Consider the following 15,527-nt stretch of genomic DNA (forward strand, 5'->3'; position numbering starts at 1 on the left):
AAGATACAGATAATTTAGTAACAGTGACCCATGTAGACAGCTTTGAAGAATCATATAAGTAAATAGTGGAAACACATATCAATAATTATCTAACATGGGTTACATTAAAATGGATCACGAGGCCAAGGACAATTTGGGTCATGTGGGTCACACAGGCGTGTGAGCCCACACGGGCGAACATCATGGGCTTGTAGGCCCATTTCTATTGTATGACTGATAAGGTTGTACGAGTTGCCCAAGTCGACTGTGAACCTACTGTAGCATCGTAAGTTTACCTAGACCCCTAATTGACTGAAATGACTGTATGACTAATATGATTAAGCCTGATGATGTCCCACTGATTTGATGCCCTGTCTACATGCATGATATTATGTTATAGCATGTCATATCTATATATTGTTTTGCATTGGGTTAGGGGATTATAATGTTCGGAGGAAGTGTACTGAAACGCCTCGAGCCTCATTTACTGGCAGCTCAGTTACAAACTACTGTCTAGTGCCGCATTCGGTACTACTTGAAGTGTAGGGATGAGTGGGTTGATTATATCCCCACATGGAGTGTAGGGTTGGACAGAAATGGTGTGTAGAGGCTGGATGGGTAGAAATTTTTTGTTTGCATATCTATTACTGCTACTGATACTGTGATGGGCTAAATCCCTACTGCATGACTGTTTTTGTTCTGAGATGGGCTAAGGCCCAAACTGGACTGATACTAATACTGAAAAGGGCTTAAGCCCAGACTGTGATTATTTGTTTACTGTCTGTTCATTCGTATGGGGATTACACACTGAGTTTACGTAAACTCACCCATTCTGTTTAATCTGTATAGGTAATCCCAAGATATAGGCAGATCGGTGCAGCGGAGGACTCAGTGGTGGCCACACGAATTTTTTTACACTGTTTACTATATATTTATGATTTTACTTTTATTTGGGAGTAATTTGCTGTAATTATGGCCTTTACGAATTTTGGTTTAAAATTTGGAGTTTATACGGTTTTATGATTTAAATTTGCTAGTGTTAGGTAAAACTCAGGTTTTCAAATGAAATTAATGTTTTATAAAAAATACCACGAATACGCAAACTGTTTAAAAGCTTCTGCAATAAGAAAATTTTTTGAAATTGAATACCGATCTGTAAATGAATAATGTTTTGGAAACGAACGACACGATTTGAAATTAACATAAGATAATGAAAAAAATGGTTAAATAGAAAAGGGGATTTAGCGATGACATATTTTTCAAAAGGCACTACCTTGTGATGTCGTTAGATTCGATCATAACGTCTAGGCCGGGTTTGGGGTGTTACAGTGTGAAATATTGAGTATTCGATAGTGTTACGAGAAGGTATGAGTTCGTTATAAATTTGTACAAGTATGTACATGTAAGTAGGAAGTTCAAAAAGAAAAGGTTAAGGCTTTGCTTATAAGTATATGAATAAGCTTATGGAAGGGATCATCTAAAAACATCGTCACACTATCGATCGCTATTTCGGTACTTTAATAGTTTGTACTTTTGACTTATTGCATGTATAAGCTAGTTTTGATATCGTTTATTTTGATATGTATATAGGTAGCCGTGCGAAAATGGCTTGATAATGATGTTAATGTTTGTGTATATTACACCGTATAATTAGCTCATTTTGGAAGTATGTTATATGGTATATTTTGTGTGATGGATTGTCGCAATTCGGTTTGTGTGATGATAAGGTGATGTCCATTTTTGAGCTTATTAATGTTGTCCAAATTGGTGCTTAATTGCTGTCTATTTTTGTACAAATCAATGCTGTCCAAATGTTGTTACTACTGTCTGGATATTTGTGAATTAATGATGTCTGAATTGATGCCAAATTAAGTTGCTGAAGAATGAAATTGGAAAATTAATGTGCTGCATTAATAAGATAGTTGAATGAAAATGTTGTTGTTCGAAAATGCCATTTAAAATATTTTAGGGAGATATACGCATGATATGATAGCATTAAAAGTAATATTTGACTATGTGGTAATGTTATCTAACGTTGTATATGTGAATGAATATTAGGCCGTGTATTATGTTTTATTTTGATAAATATGAGCATATGCAAAAGCTCTTAAATTGAGATGTGTGATATTTAGCCAATGAGGTAAATGTATACTATTAAGTGTTGTGATATTTATATTTATATACCTGGTATATGAAAACGCAATGTAATAAGCTTATTAAAAATTTGATTATTCGAATGCCTTGATAGTTGATCATATGATTCAGCTGTTGGATTTATAAAGCACGTGTAGTATGACTTTATTGCATGGTTCGTATTTGTAATATGATTAGTAATGCATGTTTGAATTAATTGGTTATGTGCTTTAAATATATATATGAACTTAACTTATATGAATGAGTGTACGGTTGCTAATTGAATTCGATAACTATTGTAAAGAAATCATAATAATTTTTGTGCATGAATTTTAATAAATGATCGTGATGAACTATGTTTTGTTCGGTAATACCTCGTAACCTTAATTCGACGACAGATACATGTTAAGAGTGTTACATCTCCTGCCGCCATTATAGTTTGTTTTCCTTCTGGACCTGCTTATAACTTTATAGGAATTTTTGGAGCATGAATATACTCCTTGTTAGAAAATTCTGCAAGAGAAGGAAAGCCTTGATCATAGGAAGATGCTGGCTGATACATGCATACTTCTTGACTTATCTGAGATGGAATTGAAGTCTGCACTTGTTGGGAACAAGATTAGATCTGATTTTGAACCCATTTATTGATCTTTTTATAACATGGCTGCTTTAAAGGCTTGACCAACCATTTTTGTCGGTCTTGAGGATCTTTCTTTGGTGGTGGAGCTGGTGAGAAAAACTGTTGTTCAACTTCTTGCGATTTTTTCAGCTTACCTATAGAATAATCAGCAATATAAACAAATTTTCCATTATCCTCTCCCAGAGGACCAATATTTAGATCACCATTTATCCACCGTTTGTAAAACTCAGACTTGTTGATTTCTTGTTAGATTTTTTCTTGTGGGGCTTGTAAGCTTCATTATCCATGTTTGTAACCCATTCCTCAAAGTTTAGCTCATTGCGCAATTCACAGAAACACATAAGATCCCACGAACAATGTCCTGTAATAGGATCTTTAAGATAATATAGAGGTTTTCCATCTATTTGAAAACTCTCTATAAGAGCTGACTCTGGTCCTAGACTTTTAAATTGAAAACGTTGCATCATCAACTGTGTTGGGAAAATTTGTGGTGTAGGCTGAGATCGCAGATGACTGCGATCAAATCGACCTTCACTTGTTCTACCTGATTTAGTGATTATCTGACTTTTATTTGATCTAATAGGTTGATTATGATCATGTTGGTGGATTTGCTCATAGTTTGTTACGCACTTTTCTGGCAAAAGTTTCAACTCTTGCTTGGGTATTTGTTTTGGTGCATGCACATAGTGAGGCTCTTCTCTGGTATTAACAGAAATGAGAAGAGAATCTTCAAAACCATGATTTGATAGCTTAAAGGCATAATCTTGAACCTTGTATACTATCTGATACTGTAGGGTTGTTGTAATTGCTGATTCAACCATTTCAGCACCAATAATCTGGATTTGAACTTTTAAAGCATCCAACAAGCTTGGATCTTGAAGGGACATGGTAAAGTTAGGAAATAAAATTACCATCGCTATTCCTGACCTCAGAGTGGCTTCAACTGTCCCAATACAGGCGTCCTGATATCTTTTATACTTGGAATCTAAAAGAGAAATCCTGGAAACAATTGGTTTTCCAGATGTTCCATGATAATTGAGAGCTAATCTGACTGCACCAAAATGGATATGTGAATATCCATGTTAAATCTAATCCTGTGGGAACTTTGAAGGAACCTCAAGAGTGACAAATTGTTCTTCTTGACCTCCATAAATCAGATGCTTGTCAAACTTTGAGGATTGGACATACTTTCAAACATTCTTACGACTGGTACTGATTAATGACTTTAAACTCTTTATTGGGGAAAAACTAGGTTTTTGATAGGTAGAGTATAGATTTACAAGTGGCAAGTCTGTGGCTTAAACTTTTTCTTCCTCTATGAAGTAAGTTACCTTATACAATTAGGATATTTTCTTCGCAAAATGAGATTTTAAAGGGAAAGAAGGTAAGGAAATTGGTGCTTTTGAAGTAGAAAGTCTAGAATTCATTAGTGTAAGAAATCTCCTCCTTTTCAACTAGGATTTTCAATAAAAGAAAATCTTGGAGAACTGGCTCAGATACCAAATTGGATTCAAAATTTAAGGCTGAAATATTAGAAATTAATGAGTTTAATAAGTATGTTATGTAAAAAATAGAGCCTGGAAGAAATGAATTCTAGACTTTCTACTTCAAAAGCACCAATTTCCTTACCTTCTTTCCCTTTAAAATCTCATTCTGTGAAGAAAATATCCTCATTGTATGAGGTAACCTACTTCATAGAGGAAGAAAAAGTTCAAGCCACGGACTTGCCACTTGTAAATTCATACTCTACCTATCAAAAACCTAGTTTTTCCTAATAAAGAGTATAAAGTCATTAATCAGTACCAGTCATAAGAATGTTCGAGATGATGTCAAGTCCTCAAAGTTTGACAAATATCTGATTTATAGAGGTCAGGAAGAACAATTTGTCACTCTTGAGATTCCTTCAAATTTCCCACAGGATTGGATTCAACATGGATATTCACATATCCATTTTGGTGCAATCAGATTAGCTCTCAATTATCATGGAACATCTGGGAAACTATTTGTTTCTAGGATTGCTCTGTTAGATTCCATGTATAAAAGATATCAAGACGTCTGTATTGGGGCAGTTGAAGCCACTGTGAGTTCAGGAATGGCGATGGTAACTTTATTTATTAACTTTGCCATGTCCCTTCAAGATCCAAACTTGTTGGATGCCTTAAAAGTTGAGATCCGGGTTATTGGTGTCGAAATGGTTGAATCGGCAGTTAGAGCTACCCTTCACTATCAGATAGTGTACATGGTTCAAGAGCATGCCTATAAGCTATCAAATCATGGTTCTGAAGATTCTCTTCTCATTACTGTTAATACCAGAGAAGAGCATCACTGTGTGTATGTACCAAAACAAATACCTAAGCAAGAGTTGTTAAAACTTTTGCCAGAAAAGTGGGTAACAAACTATGAGTAAATCCACCAACATGATAATAATTAACCTATCAGATCAACTAAAAGTCTGATCATCACTAAATCAGATGGAACAAGTGAAGTTCGATTTGATCACAGTTATCTACGATCTCAGCCTACACCACCAATTTTCCCAACACAGTTGATGATACAACCTTTTCAATCTAAAATTCTAGAACCAGAGTCAGCTCTTATAGAGAGTTTTCAAACAGATGGAAAACCTCAATATTTTTTTAAAGATCCTATTATAAAGACATTGTCTATGGGATCTTATGTGTTCCTGTGAATTATGCCATGAGCTAAACTTTGAAGAATGGGTTGCAAGCATGGATAATGAAGCTTACAAGCCCCACAAGAAAAAAATCTCACAAAAAATCAACATAGTTTGAGTTTTACAAACAGTGGATAAATGGTGATCCAAATATTGGTCCTCTGGGAGAGGATAATGGAAAATTTGTTTATCTTGTTGATTATTCTGTAGATAAGCTGGATAAATCTCCAGAAGCTGAACAATAGTCTTCCTCACCACCTCCACTATCAAAGAAAGATCCTCAAGACCAACAAAAATGGTTGGTCAAGCCTTTAAAGCAGCCATGTTATAAAAAGATCAATAAATGGGTTCAAAAACAAAATCAGATCCAATCTTGTTCCCAACAAGTCCAGACTTCGATTTCATCTCAGATAAGTGAAGAAGTATTCATGTATCAGCCATCATCTTCTTATGATCAAGACTTTTCTCCTATTGCAGAATTTTCTAACAAGGAGTATATTCATGCTCCAAAAATTCCTTCAAAGTTAAAAGCAGATCTAGAAGGAAAACTAACCAAAATAGCGGCAGCAGAAGCTACTTTCAACTGGCAGACAAAAAATGCTTTGGCTCAAAATTCTGTTTTGAGAAAAATAGACTTGAAAGTTAATCAAATTGATTCAAAAATCTCCAAAGTTGATGAAAATTCAAAGATGATAAAAGATCTTATTCAACTTTTACAAAAAAGACTAAAAGAAGTTGCTAGTGAACCTTCAGCGCCAGGCCGAGATTTTTTCTCTCACCTTACACAGAGAGAATGAAATATAAAATCTCAAAGAACAGATTCGGATATTGAAAAAAGGAAAAATACCACCTCCTAGTCCTTCTAGGAATGGTACTGAACTATTTACTTCAATAAGACAATTGGATACTCTTCTATCATCCAAAAACCAAAGAATAATTTTCCCTATTCCTGAAGAAAAGAAAAAACTCAATACTTATGATCTGTTTTTCCAGATCAAGGCTCAAAAAGAAGTAAAAATAAAGGAGGTAGAAGAAAGAAAAAAGAAAAAGAAAAGGCTTTGGGGGAAAAACTTGTTCAAGAAGAAAATACAAAAAAATATCCTTCTCCACCCTGACATGTGTCAAAATCATTGATGATTTAGAAAGAAAACTTTTCTGATAATAATCCTTTATCAAATTTTTTGAAGGATTACAACCAAAAAATGCTTCCAAAGATATCTGTTTTAAAAGAATTTGAAGAATCTCCTATTGAAGAATCTCTTATTGAAGAATCATCTTCATTAGAATCTATTTCAAAAGATTCTGAATCTTCAGATGATAATTCTGATATTGATCTACAAGTAATGGCCACAACACAATCAGAAGTAAAGGTTGAAATGTTAGATGAAGAAATGAATGAAGCAGCGTCATAATCTTCAAACACAAAACCTCCACCTCACATTTCAGGTGGAAAAATAATATTTACATTAGATGACATTCCAGCAAATAGATGACCAGAAAGACTACAGGAATTCCATGCTTGGTTGCAAACCAGAAAGTTAACTAAAGAAAGTAATTACAACATTCTAGTAGAGTTTGTCTCTAAATTTACTAGGATGTTAAGAGACTGGTGGAATTCCATAAGACAAGGGGATCAAATGTACTTTTAGTGATAACAGATCTATCGCAAGGAATCAGAATTATTTATAATCACTTTATTGGAAGTCCTGAAGATCTGTTAACTCTAAAAAGAAGAGAATTCTTCAAGAGAAGATGTTCATATAGCAAAAGAGATTTGTCAAGGCATTTTTATGCAATGACTAAACGCTTTTGTGAGCTCGAATTGAATCAAAGCCTCAAACAAGCAGTCCTTGCATCTATTCCTGATTTGCTTCAAGTTGCAGTCAATCAGAATTTACACAGACAGGGTAAAAATATTCTTAATTTAAGCATGAAAGAAATTCAGCAAGAAATATATATAACTCTTGAAGACTTGTGCAATAGAAGAAAAGTCTTTAAGGATTATCTTCATGGTGACAGAATATTAGACAAAGCCTGTGATGATTTTTATCTCAAAATCAAGTGTGGAAAAGATAGATCTTACTACTGCCTCACTAGAAAAAAGAAGCATTTTAGAAAAAATATCTTTAAATCTCTAAAATCATTCAAAAAGAAAAAATCCAAATAGAGATTTTTAAAGAAAAAAAGGTCTTCTACAGGAACTAAATCAATCCGCTGTTATATCTGCAATCAAAAAGAACATTTTGCAAAATCATGCCCCGGTAATAAAAAAAGAGCAAAAATGATACAGCAGATACAACAAGAATCTGGAATAAAGATCGACAAAGATGATAATCTTGAGTCTCTATTTTCTATTGATGAGGAGCCAAATGAGCAATCACTATGTGTAATTCACAGTTTTGAATATAGTGACTCTGAATTTTCATCAAGTGAGATATACATGATGTAGACTCAAATACTTTCAATAACCTAAATTTATGTTTCTTATATTCCAGTTTCAATCTATCTCGATAAATAAAATAAGCCTATTACTGTTATTGCTTTTATTGATACTAGAGCACCAGAAACAATCATGAATCCAGAAATTTTGCCACCAAAATGGTGAAACCACACCTTCGTTACTTCAACTTTACAGCACACACAATATTTTACAACACACTTGATGAGCAAACCCATTAAAATCCAGTTTTTCCCAAGATGTGTTGTGACTACAACAATTTTAGTGTCAAAACTCCTAGGTAAAAATCTTGTTGTTGTTTTGATCTCTATAAAAAAGACAAACAATTAAGAATTTTGCCTGAAGGACTAAGGTATAAACAATTAAGAATTTTGCCTGAAGAATTTCTTCAGAAATGTGAAAATCTATTGTGGAAAAATTATGAATTTTTTGTCAAACTTCCTTTTAAAAGGAACGAAGATATCAATCCTACCAGAGCTAGTCATACTGGAATGAATCCAGAACATCAAAAACTAGCAGAGGAAAAATGTCAGCAGTTACAACAACAAGGATTGATTGAAGTCTCATATTCCCAATGGCCATGTGAAGCTTTTTATATCAAAAAGAGATCAGAACAAGTAAGAGGAAAATTGAGACTAGTAATTAATTACCAGCCTCTTAATCATTTCGTTCAAGACGATAAGTTTCCTTTGCCCAACAGAAATTCATTATTCTTCAGTCTAGCAAAGGCAAAAGTTTTCTCCAAGTTTGATCTGAAAGTAGGATTTTGGCAACTAGGTATCGACCCAGAAGACAGGTCTAAGACAGGTTTCTACATCTCAAATAAACATTTTTAGTAGACAGTAATGCCTTTTGGGCTTAAAACTGCTCCATCACTATTTCAGAAGGCCATGATAAAGATCTTTCAGCCTATTATGGATCAAGCCATGATTTATATAGATGACATCCTGCTTTACAGCCCAGATCAAGAACAACATGCCAATCTTTTGGCTCAATTCAAGTAGATAGTCTTCCAATATGGAATCATGCTCTCAGAAAGAAAAATGCAGATCAATAGAGAAGAAATAGAATTTATTGGTATGAACCTTAAAGATGGAAAATATCATTCTGGTAAACACATTGCAAAAGAATTGAATAAAATTTCCAGATGAAAATCTATCCAAGAAACACGTTCGACAATTCTTAGGAATTATAAATTACCTCAGAAATTTTATTCTAAAAATATCTAAATTTACAAATCCTTCAAGAAAATTTTTTAAAAAAAATTCTCCTCCATAAAATGCTAGACAAACCCAAGCGGTCAAAAAGTTGAAAGAAGAACTACAAAATTTGCCACCTTTGCAAATTCCATCAGATGGCAAAAAAATCTTGTAGACAGACGCAAGTGATAAATATTGGGGAGCTGTACTTTTGAAGAAAGAAATGGTAAAAAACAATTGTATGGGTATAAAAGAGGAAGATTCACCAATGCTGAAATTTATTACCACTCCACTTTCAAAAAAATCCTTGCAGTAAATAAAGGTATATCTAAATTTGAATTTCATCTTATAGAAAATCACTTTCGTGTTGAAATGGACATGTCCTCATTTCCTAAAGTGTTAAAATTCAAACAAAAGGATATACCCTATCCTCCACTGCTCAGATGGTCAGAATAGTTTTTCAAATATTCTTTTGATGTTAAACATATTAAAGGGAAAACTAATGTTCGTGCTAATATTCTATCAAGACCATTTGAAAATTTCATAATAAAATATTCATCATCAAAATCCAAAAAAACTCAACCCCCACCTTCTTCTTTTTCTACACCTTAACTTTCAAATTCTCATCCAGAACATCCTCCAGAAGTGTTGAGTTTAATCATGGAAAAAAAAATTCCACAAAGAGGCCAGAAATATGATGCTTTCTTACCAGCTTAGTATCTTTCGAGATTTTGGCGGATTGATTCTCAAACCATTGGGACTTCACCCAAAATATCCATTCATTCATCCACTTAAAATTCAATTCACTGAATTCCCTGATGAATTAAAATGGATGATATGGTATTTGACACACTTGTTTCATAATGGGATAAAATTCTTCATTGAATATATATATTTTCCGACTATGGCTGCCCAAGATGAAATTAGTCCGGAGATGAAAAATTTAGTCATTTTTTAAATGGTTTTATCCTTTCATGAAAGAACAGCTCAAAGATACCAGGGCACAATATATTGTGATTATCTTTTACAAACCTTAGTACTTTATGCAAAATGGTCCAACAACACAATTAGGGTCATTTTCTAGTGCTTGGATACATAAAATATATTTTTCAGAAGTTAGTTCAAATCCTTATAATTATAAGGATTTACAAAAATGTTTGTGTCAGGAAAATAGATTTATTCCAGCAGATATACGGCCTCCAAGAGATACATTAGCACCATGGGACATAAGGATTAAACCACCGACACCTTATCAGGAACAGTTGAAGAAGGCATTAGAAGACTACCAGTCAAATATGCCATATCCAAAAGAATGGTCACTAGACTATCAATGGTTTTCTAGTAGTGCAAGAGAAAACACGCCAACCTGGAATAATTCGCAAGAAAAGACATCACCTATGGAATTAGAAGACAATCTTGACAGCTCGCGTGATGGTCTTGAACAAAAGATTGAATAGATGGAGATAAAGTGCTACAGAGCTAAAGAAGAAAAAGCAAAGATAATAGAAGAACTGAACCTCACTTCTGATGTTAGTACAGACTATGAAAGTGATTAGATGTTTCACTATTTTGTATAAGTCATAAAAGTAAGTTTGTTTGTTATATGAGTCATAAAAGTAAGTTTTTTTGTTATAAAGGTACGAGTCAAAAAAGTAAGTTTGTTTGTTATATGAGTCATAAAAGTAAGTTTGTTTGTTATGTAAAGGAGATTCCTCCTTATCATGTTTGTCTGTAAAAGTGTCTAAGGGATAAGTCTTGAAAAACTCCTCCAGATTTTTCCTATATGTAAGGGAAAACAATTTTCAGTTGTAAAAATCAAATAGCTTCTAAATAAAAATACCAGTGTGTTTTAAAATGTCTTTCTAAATATTTCATGTTCTCTTTCTGATCAACATAGGTCAATCTTTAAAAGAAAATCTCCCGTGAGTTTAAAAGTATGCTCTGTGCTTGCCATACATTGATCCTGCACAATAGAAATTAAACTTAGACTAGGGGTACTAATTGATATTGGATTTAAGGAAGTATTCGGAATTATTGGTTTAACAGCTAAAAGACCATGTCTGTTTTTGTGGCCAAGGAAGAAGACCCTATTTTTGGCATAGCATACTTGCTAAACTCATTAATTTCTGATATTCCGCCTTAGATCTTATATCCAATTTGGATATGCTGAATAAAATCCAATACTTTGAAATGGATAAAAATTGAACCTCCACTTTCATGGCAGCATTATCACAATGATAATGTGAGATATTTTGTAGTTATAAAATAATTCAAGATGACAATCTCCAGTCAGCGACCTCCCATTATTTACTCATCTTTCCCTATTACATCTAAATAAGACTTTTTAAGGTTTAAATGAAAAATTATCACCTAAATCTCATTTAAAAATTAAAGGTTTTTTTTTTTTGTTTTTTCCAAATGCCACATTTAAATTATGATTCAGTTTTGTTTTAAAAAAAATTCTTATTACGTAATATCTTTATTTATTTTTTTTAATTTTTTTTTCTTCCAATTCAACTAACCCTTGTTGCTCTTCTGCTCCCCTGACGTTAGATTCCGGCAAGCTTTGGGCCTGGTGAAGTGGGCCATTGATGATATGCAGGCAGCTATATAATTGCCAACAACCGACAATGAAATTAAAAATCTAATGGGAACTCTTGCTTAAAGAGGAAGCTTAGGCACAGAGAGACATTGACCCTGTCACCTACAATCCTCTCTCAGAGCTGGTTGAAAATGGAGAAAGACATCAAGTGTCAACACACAAATAGCCTGGACATGGTTTCTGGGGCATCTACTGAATTGAACCTCAACATCGACAATCCTAAACCCAAGAGTAGCTTTATACGAACAAAGACCATCGTCAATTACTGCACCAGGTTTGACAGCTTCAAATGCTCATAAAATGACATCCTACCACTCATTTTCACTTGAATGCAGCAAGTAACACTACGCCCAATAGGGCTCACCTCAACCAGTTATATATTTCGAACCAGGCAAAGCTTTAACAATCAAGTGATCAGTACCCTGATCACATAAGCAGACCATTATATAACTATCACTACTTAAGATCTGCGGTCTTCTATAGATATTGAAGCTAAGAGAATTTTCTAGGCAATAAAAAACTTCATAGCAAGCAACTTAAAAGACAATTTTTCCCATTGAAGTTTTCTGCGTAACAAAGATCTTTCCTATAGTTCCATAGTGTGAAGTTCATATAGATAGTCTCAAAATAGCACTTCAAAAGTTTTAACGAGTTTGGATAGTGATTCTAAGCTCTGATTACAATTCTCACTTCCACATATTACTTAATCCCTAGTCCTCAATTACTACTTCAGTTCCCACAACATTTGCTATTGCGATCTCTGCTGTAGTCCTCCATTCTGCCTCTTTACCTCATTCCAACTCTTCATTTTTCTTGAAATATCAGATACATACGAATACTAAGATCAACCTAGAAGTATACATATCTGAAAAAAGGCTAGAAAAACATCAGCCTGCCTGTGTTGTACTCATACCCGAAATTTGATGCTTAGCCACGAATCTGATCAACATAGCTTAATAGTTACAGGAATTCAGTGTTCCGAAATTGTTTAGAGTACATGATCTTGTGAATAACTTCCATGGTAAAATGCAGAATAACAGGATGGGGATCTGTTTAACACGGTCTTAGCATTCTAAACTATCTGGCTCATAGCATTAAGAAATGTCGCACTAATGTTTTAACCTATTCTAAATTATCTTGCTCATATCACTAACGTGTGGTTGATCAGTTCTTCCCTAAACCAAGCATTTAAAGGATGAAACCAATACCAACCACAGAAACAGCAACAAATAAATATGAGTTCAAGGTCTAAACCCATTAAAAAAGTTGAGTCCATCAATTTCGATATATTAACTAAAAACCCAATTCAATTTAACCCAAGGTTCATCCAAATCGTTTTCATGAACCTCCGCAATTAATTTATTCTACCCCCACAAATTCCTCTAAATTGAAGAAAAAGAAGACTTATTTCTAAGTTTGCTTACTTTCCCCTTACTATCAACGCACTCCAATCCGCAGCCGCACTGTGGGCACTCGTAAAAATTGTCAATAGGAAAGCTAGCAGATGCAATCCCCACCGAAAATTCCAGCTCATCTTCATCTCTAACAACCTCCACGATGTTGAGCCATAAAAACAGGACCTTGACACTGATTCCACTCAGGTTTTTGAGCCTGTTGTTGGAGATGATCCCGCTGATCGTGGATTTGTATTTGAGTTGATAAGACCCTTCCAGTGAGAAGCTACACGAACCCTCTAAGTAGGCATGGAACCGACCGGTGGATTCATCTAAATCGTACTTTAAGACGCCTTGGGGGAGAAGCCCAACGGGGAAGTTGTAGCCTTGGAGGACTTCGTAGGGTGAAAGGGAGTCGCCAGTAAGGTTGAGGGGGGATGACGTGGCGAGTGGGGTGTGGAGGAAGAGGAGGAGGGCGGCTGCGAAAGTGGTGATGGGCGGAAGGAAAGCCATTGCTCTGTTTGGGTTAGGCAGCGAAAGAGGACAGTGGAGGAAGAAGAGGGGAAAGGAGATGCCTTGTTACCGAGTGCGTGTCGGGGGGGTTGGCCGCTTTGGTTAATGAGTGATGAGTAATGATTGAATTTAAGGGAGGAAAGAGCCACATAGTATTTGGCTGTCGTGGAGCACGTTGTTAACCGGAAATGAGGCAAATCGGGACGCAGATTTCTAAAGCGGTGACTAAGCTATTATATTTTTGTTGTGTACGCTTAACAGGGTTAACTGGCTAAATTATATTAATCATTTAATAATCAAAATTATATTAATCAAATTTTTTAAGTCCACTTTACATTTAAAATACATTGATTAAATTTTAAATACATGTATTACTATATAATTTAATGTGTTAAAACAAATATTTTTAGCATCTACCCCTTAACGGTTTACAAAATACGAAAGATTAATTATTGGGTTCGCTTTAGTAGATATCTTGAGAAATAAAATAAAATAAATCCTTTTAAATTTAATGATAGGCCTTTTTCATATTTTGGATTCAAATTGTTTATAAGATGAGCAGAAATTAATTTGTGTTTTAAATGTGCTTCATTGTAGCATTTAATACATAAATTAATAATTAGACTTAGATTTAATTGATACAATCTTGATATTTTAAGGATTCAATTATAATATTTTAAAGTTTAAGAATTCATTTAAAATTTGGATGATAGTTTGAAAACTTTTTATAGAATTAACCCTTAAAAACATTTTTTCAAAATAATTTATATTTCGTCGATTTAGATTTTATTTATTTATCAATTATTAGAGAGAAAATAACACCATCTTCGAAATCACGAGGTGAATTGCATGATATATTAGTTGTAGACGAGGTCTCAATATTTCTCACCTTTTTTTTTTTTTGCAAATGACAATTTTTTGTTCTTCCTGGCCACTGATTCTAAATGTACAGTGCTGAGGAGATACTCTATGAGGCGACGTCGGGGCTAGCAATTAGCTTTGTGAAGTCAGGAATCATGTTTAGTTCAAACACTAGTGGCACCATTCAGGATTTGGTTAAATCTATGTTGGGCATTAATAGCCCTATTGATCATGGGCGTTATCTCGAGCTTCTTTCGTTGGTGGGTCATAACAAGCGGCAAGTCTTTGCTTTGATCAAGGAGCGTCTTAGTAAATGCATTTTTCATTGGTAGAATAAGCTATTGTCTTGGGTAGGTAAAAAGGTCTTGATAAAGAATGTTGCTCAATGTGTTCCCGTGTATAACATGAGTATGTTTTGGTTGCCTATGCCTTCATGTGCTAAGTTGCATAGAATGTTGAACTTGTTCTGGTGGGGTTCTAGTTGGAATTGTCGTAAAGGAGTTCACTAGGCGACGTCGGATCATTTATGCGTCCCTAAGAAGTGGGGTGGCATGGGATTTATAGACTTTCATGGTTTAACCTTGGCGTTATTAGGAAAGCAAGTTGTGAGATTGGTTTCAAATCCAAATAGTTTAGTTAGTCGTTTCCTTAAGGCTAAATATTTTTCAAGCTGTAGTCTTTTTGAAACTGATGACGTTACCAATTAATCTTTTATTCGAAAAAGTTTAATGGTTACACATCATCTTGTGCATAACGGAATTCAATGGAAAGTTGGTAATGGGTGTGATATTGGAGTTTATCATGATTCGAGGCTTATTAATGATGATATTTTTATGTTGATTCGCTTCTATTACTTGGTATAGAAGATATTTGAGTTTTTGATTTGCTTAATGTGGATGGGTGTTCTTGGAATAGACCATTGATTGAATGTGTGTTTTCGTGAAGTGATTGTGAACAGATATAATAGATCCTAGTTAGTCTCAATCATTATCACCTAGATAAACTTATATGGCTCTTTGCTCTTGATGGACAATATAGTGTAAAGTCAGGTAATATATTAGCAATGAACTTGTA

The 15,527-nt window shown here is 34.2% G+C and overlaps 1 protein-coding gene across 1 annotated transcript; it reads right to left on the reverse strand.

The window, feature by feature from the left end:
• Positions 1 to 12,921: 12,921 nt before the first annotated feature.
• LOC105790836 (uncharacterized) lies at positions 12,922 to 13,825 on the reverse strand. Its single transcript, XM_012618618.2, has one exon. The coding sequence runs from the start codon at positions 13,590 to 13,592 to the stop codon at positions 13,068 to 13,070; it is 525 nt and encodes a 174-aa protein (XP_012474072.1). The 5' UTR covers positions 13,593 to 13,825; the 3' UTR covers positions 12,922 to 13,067.
• Positions 13,826 to 15,527: the final 1,702 nt, after the last annotated feature.

The sequence above is a fragment of the Gossypium raimondii genome, chromosome 8, assembly GCF_025698545.1.
Source record: "Gossypium raimondii isolate GPD5lz chromosome 8, ASM2569854v1, whole genome shotgun sequence".
In the NCBI taxonomy this organism is placed as follows: domain Eukaryota; kingdom Viridiplantae; phylum Streptophyta; class Magnoliopsida; order Malvales; family Malvaceae; genus Gossypium; species Gossypium raimondii.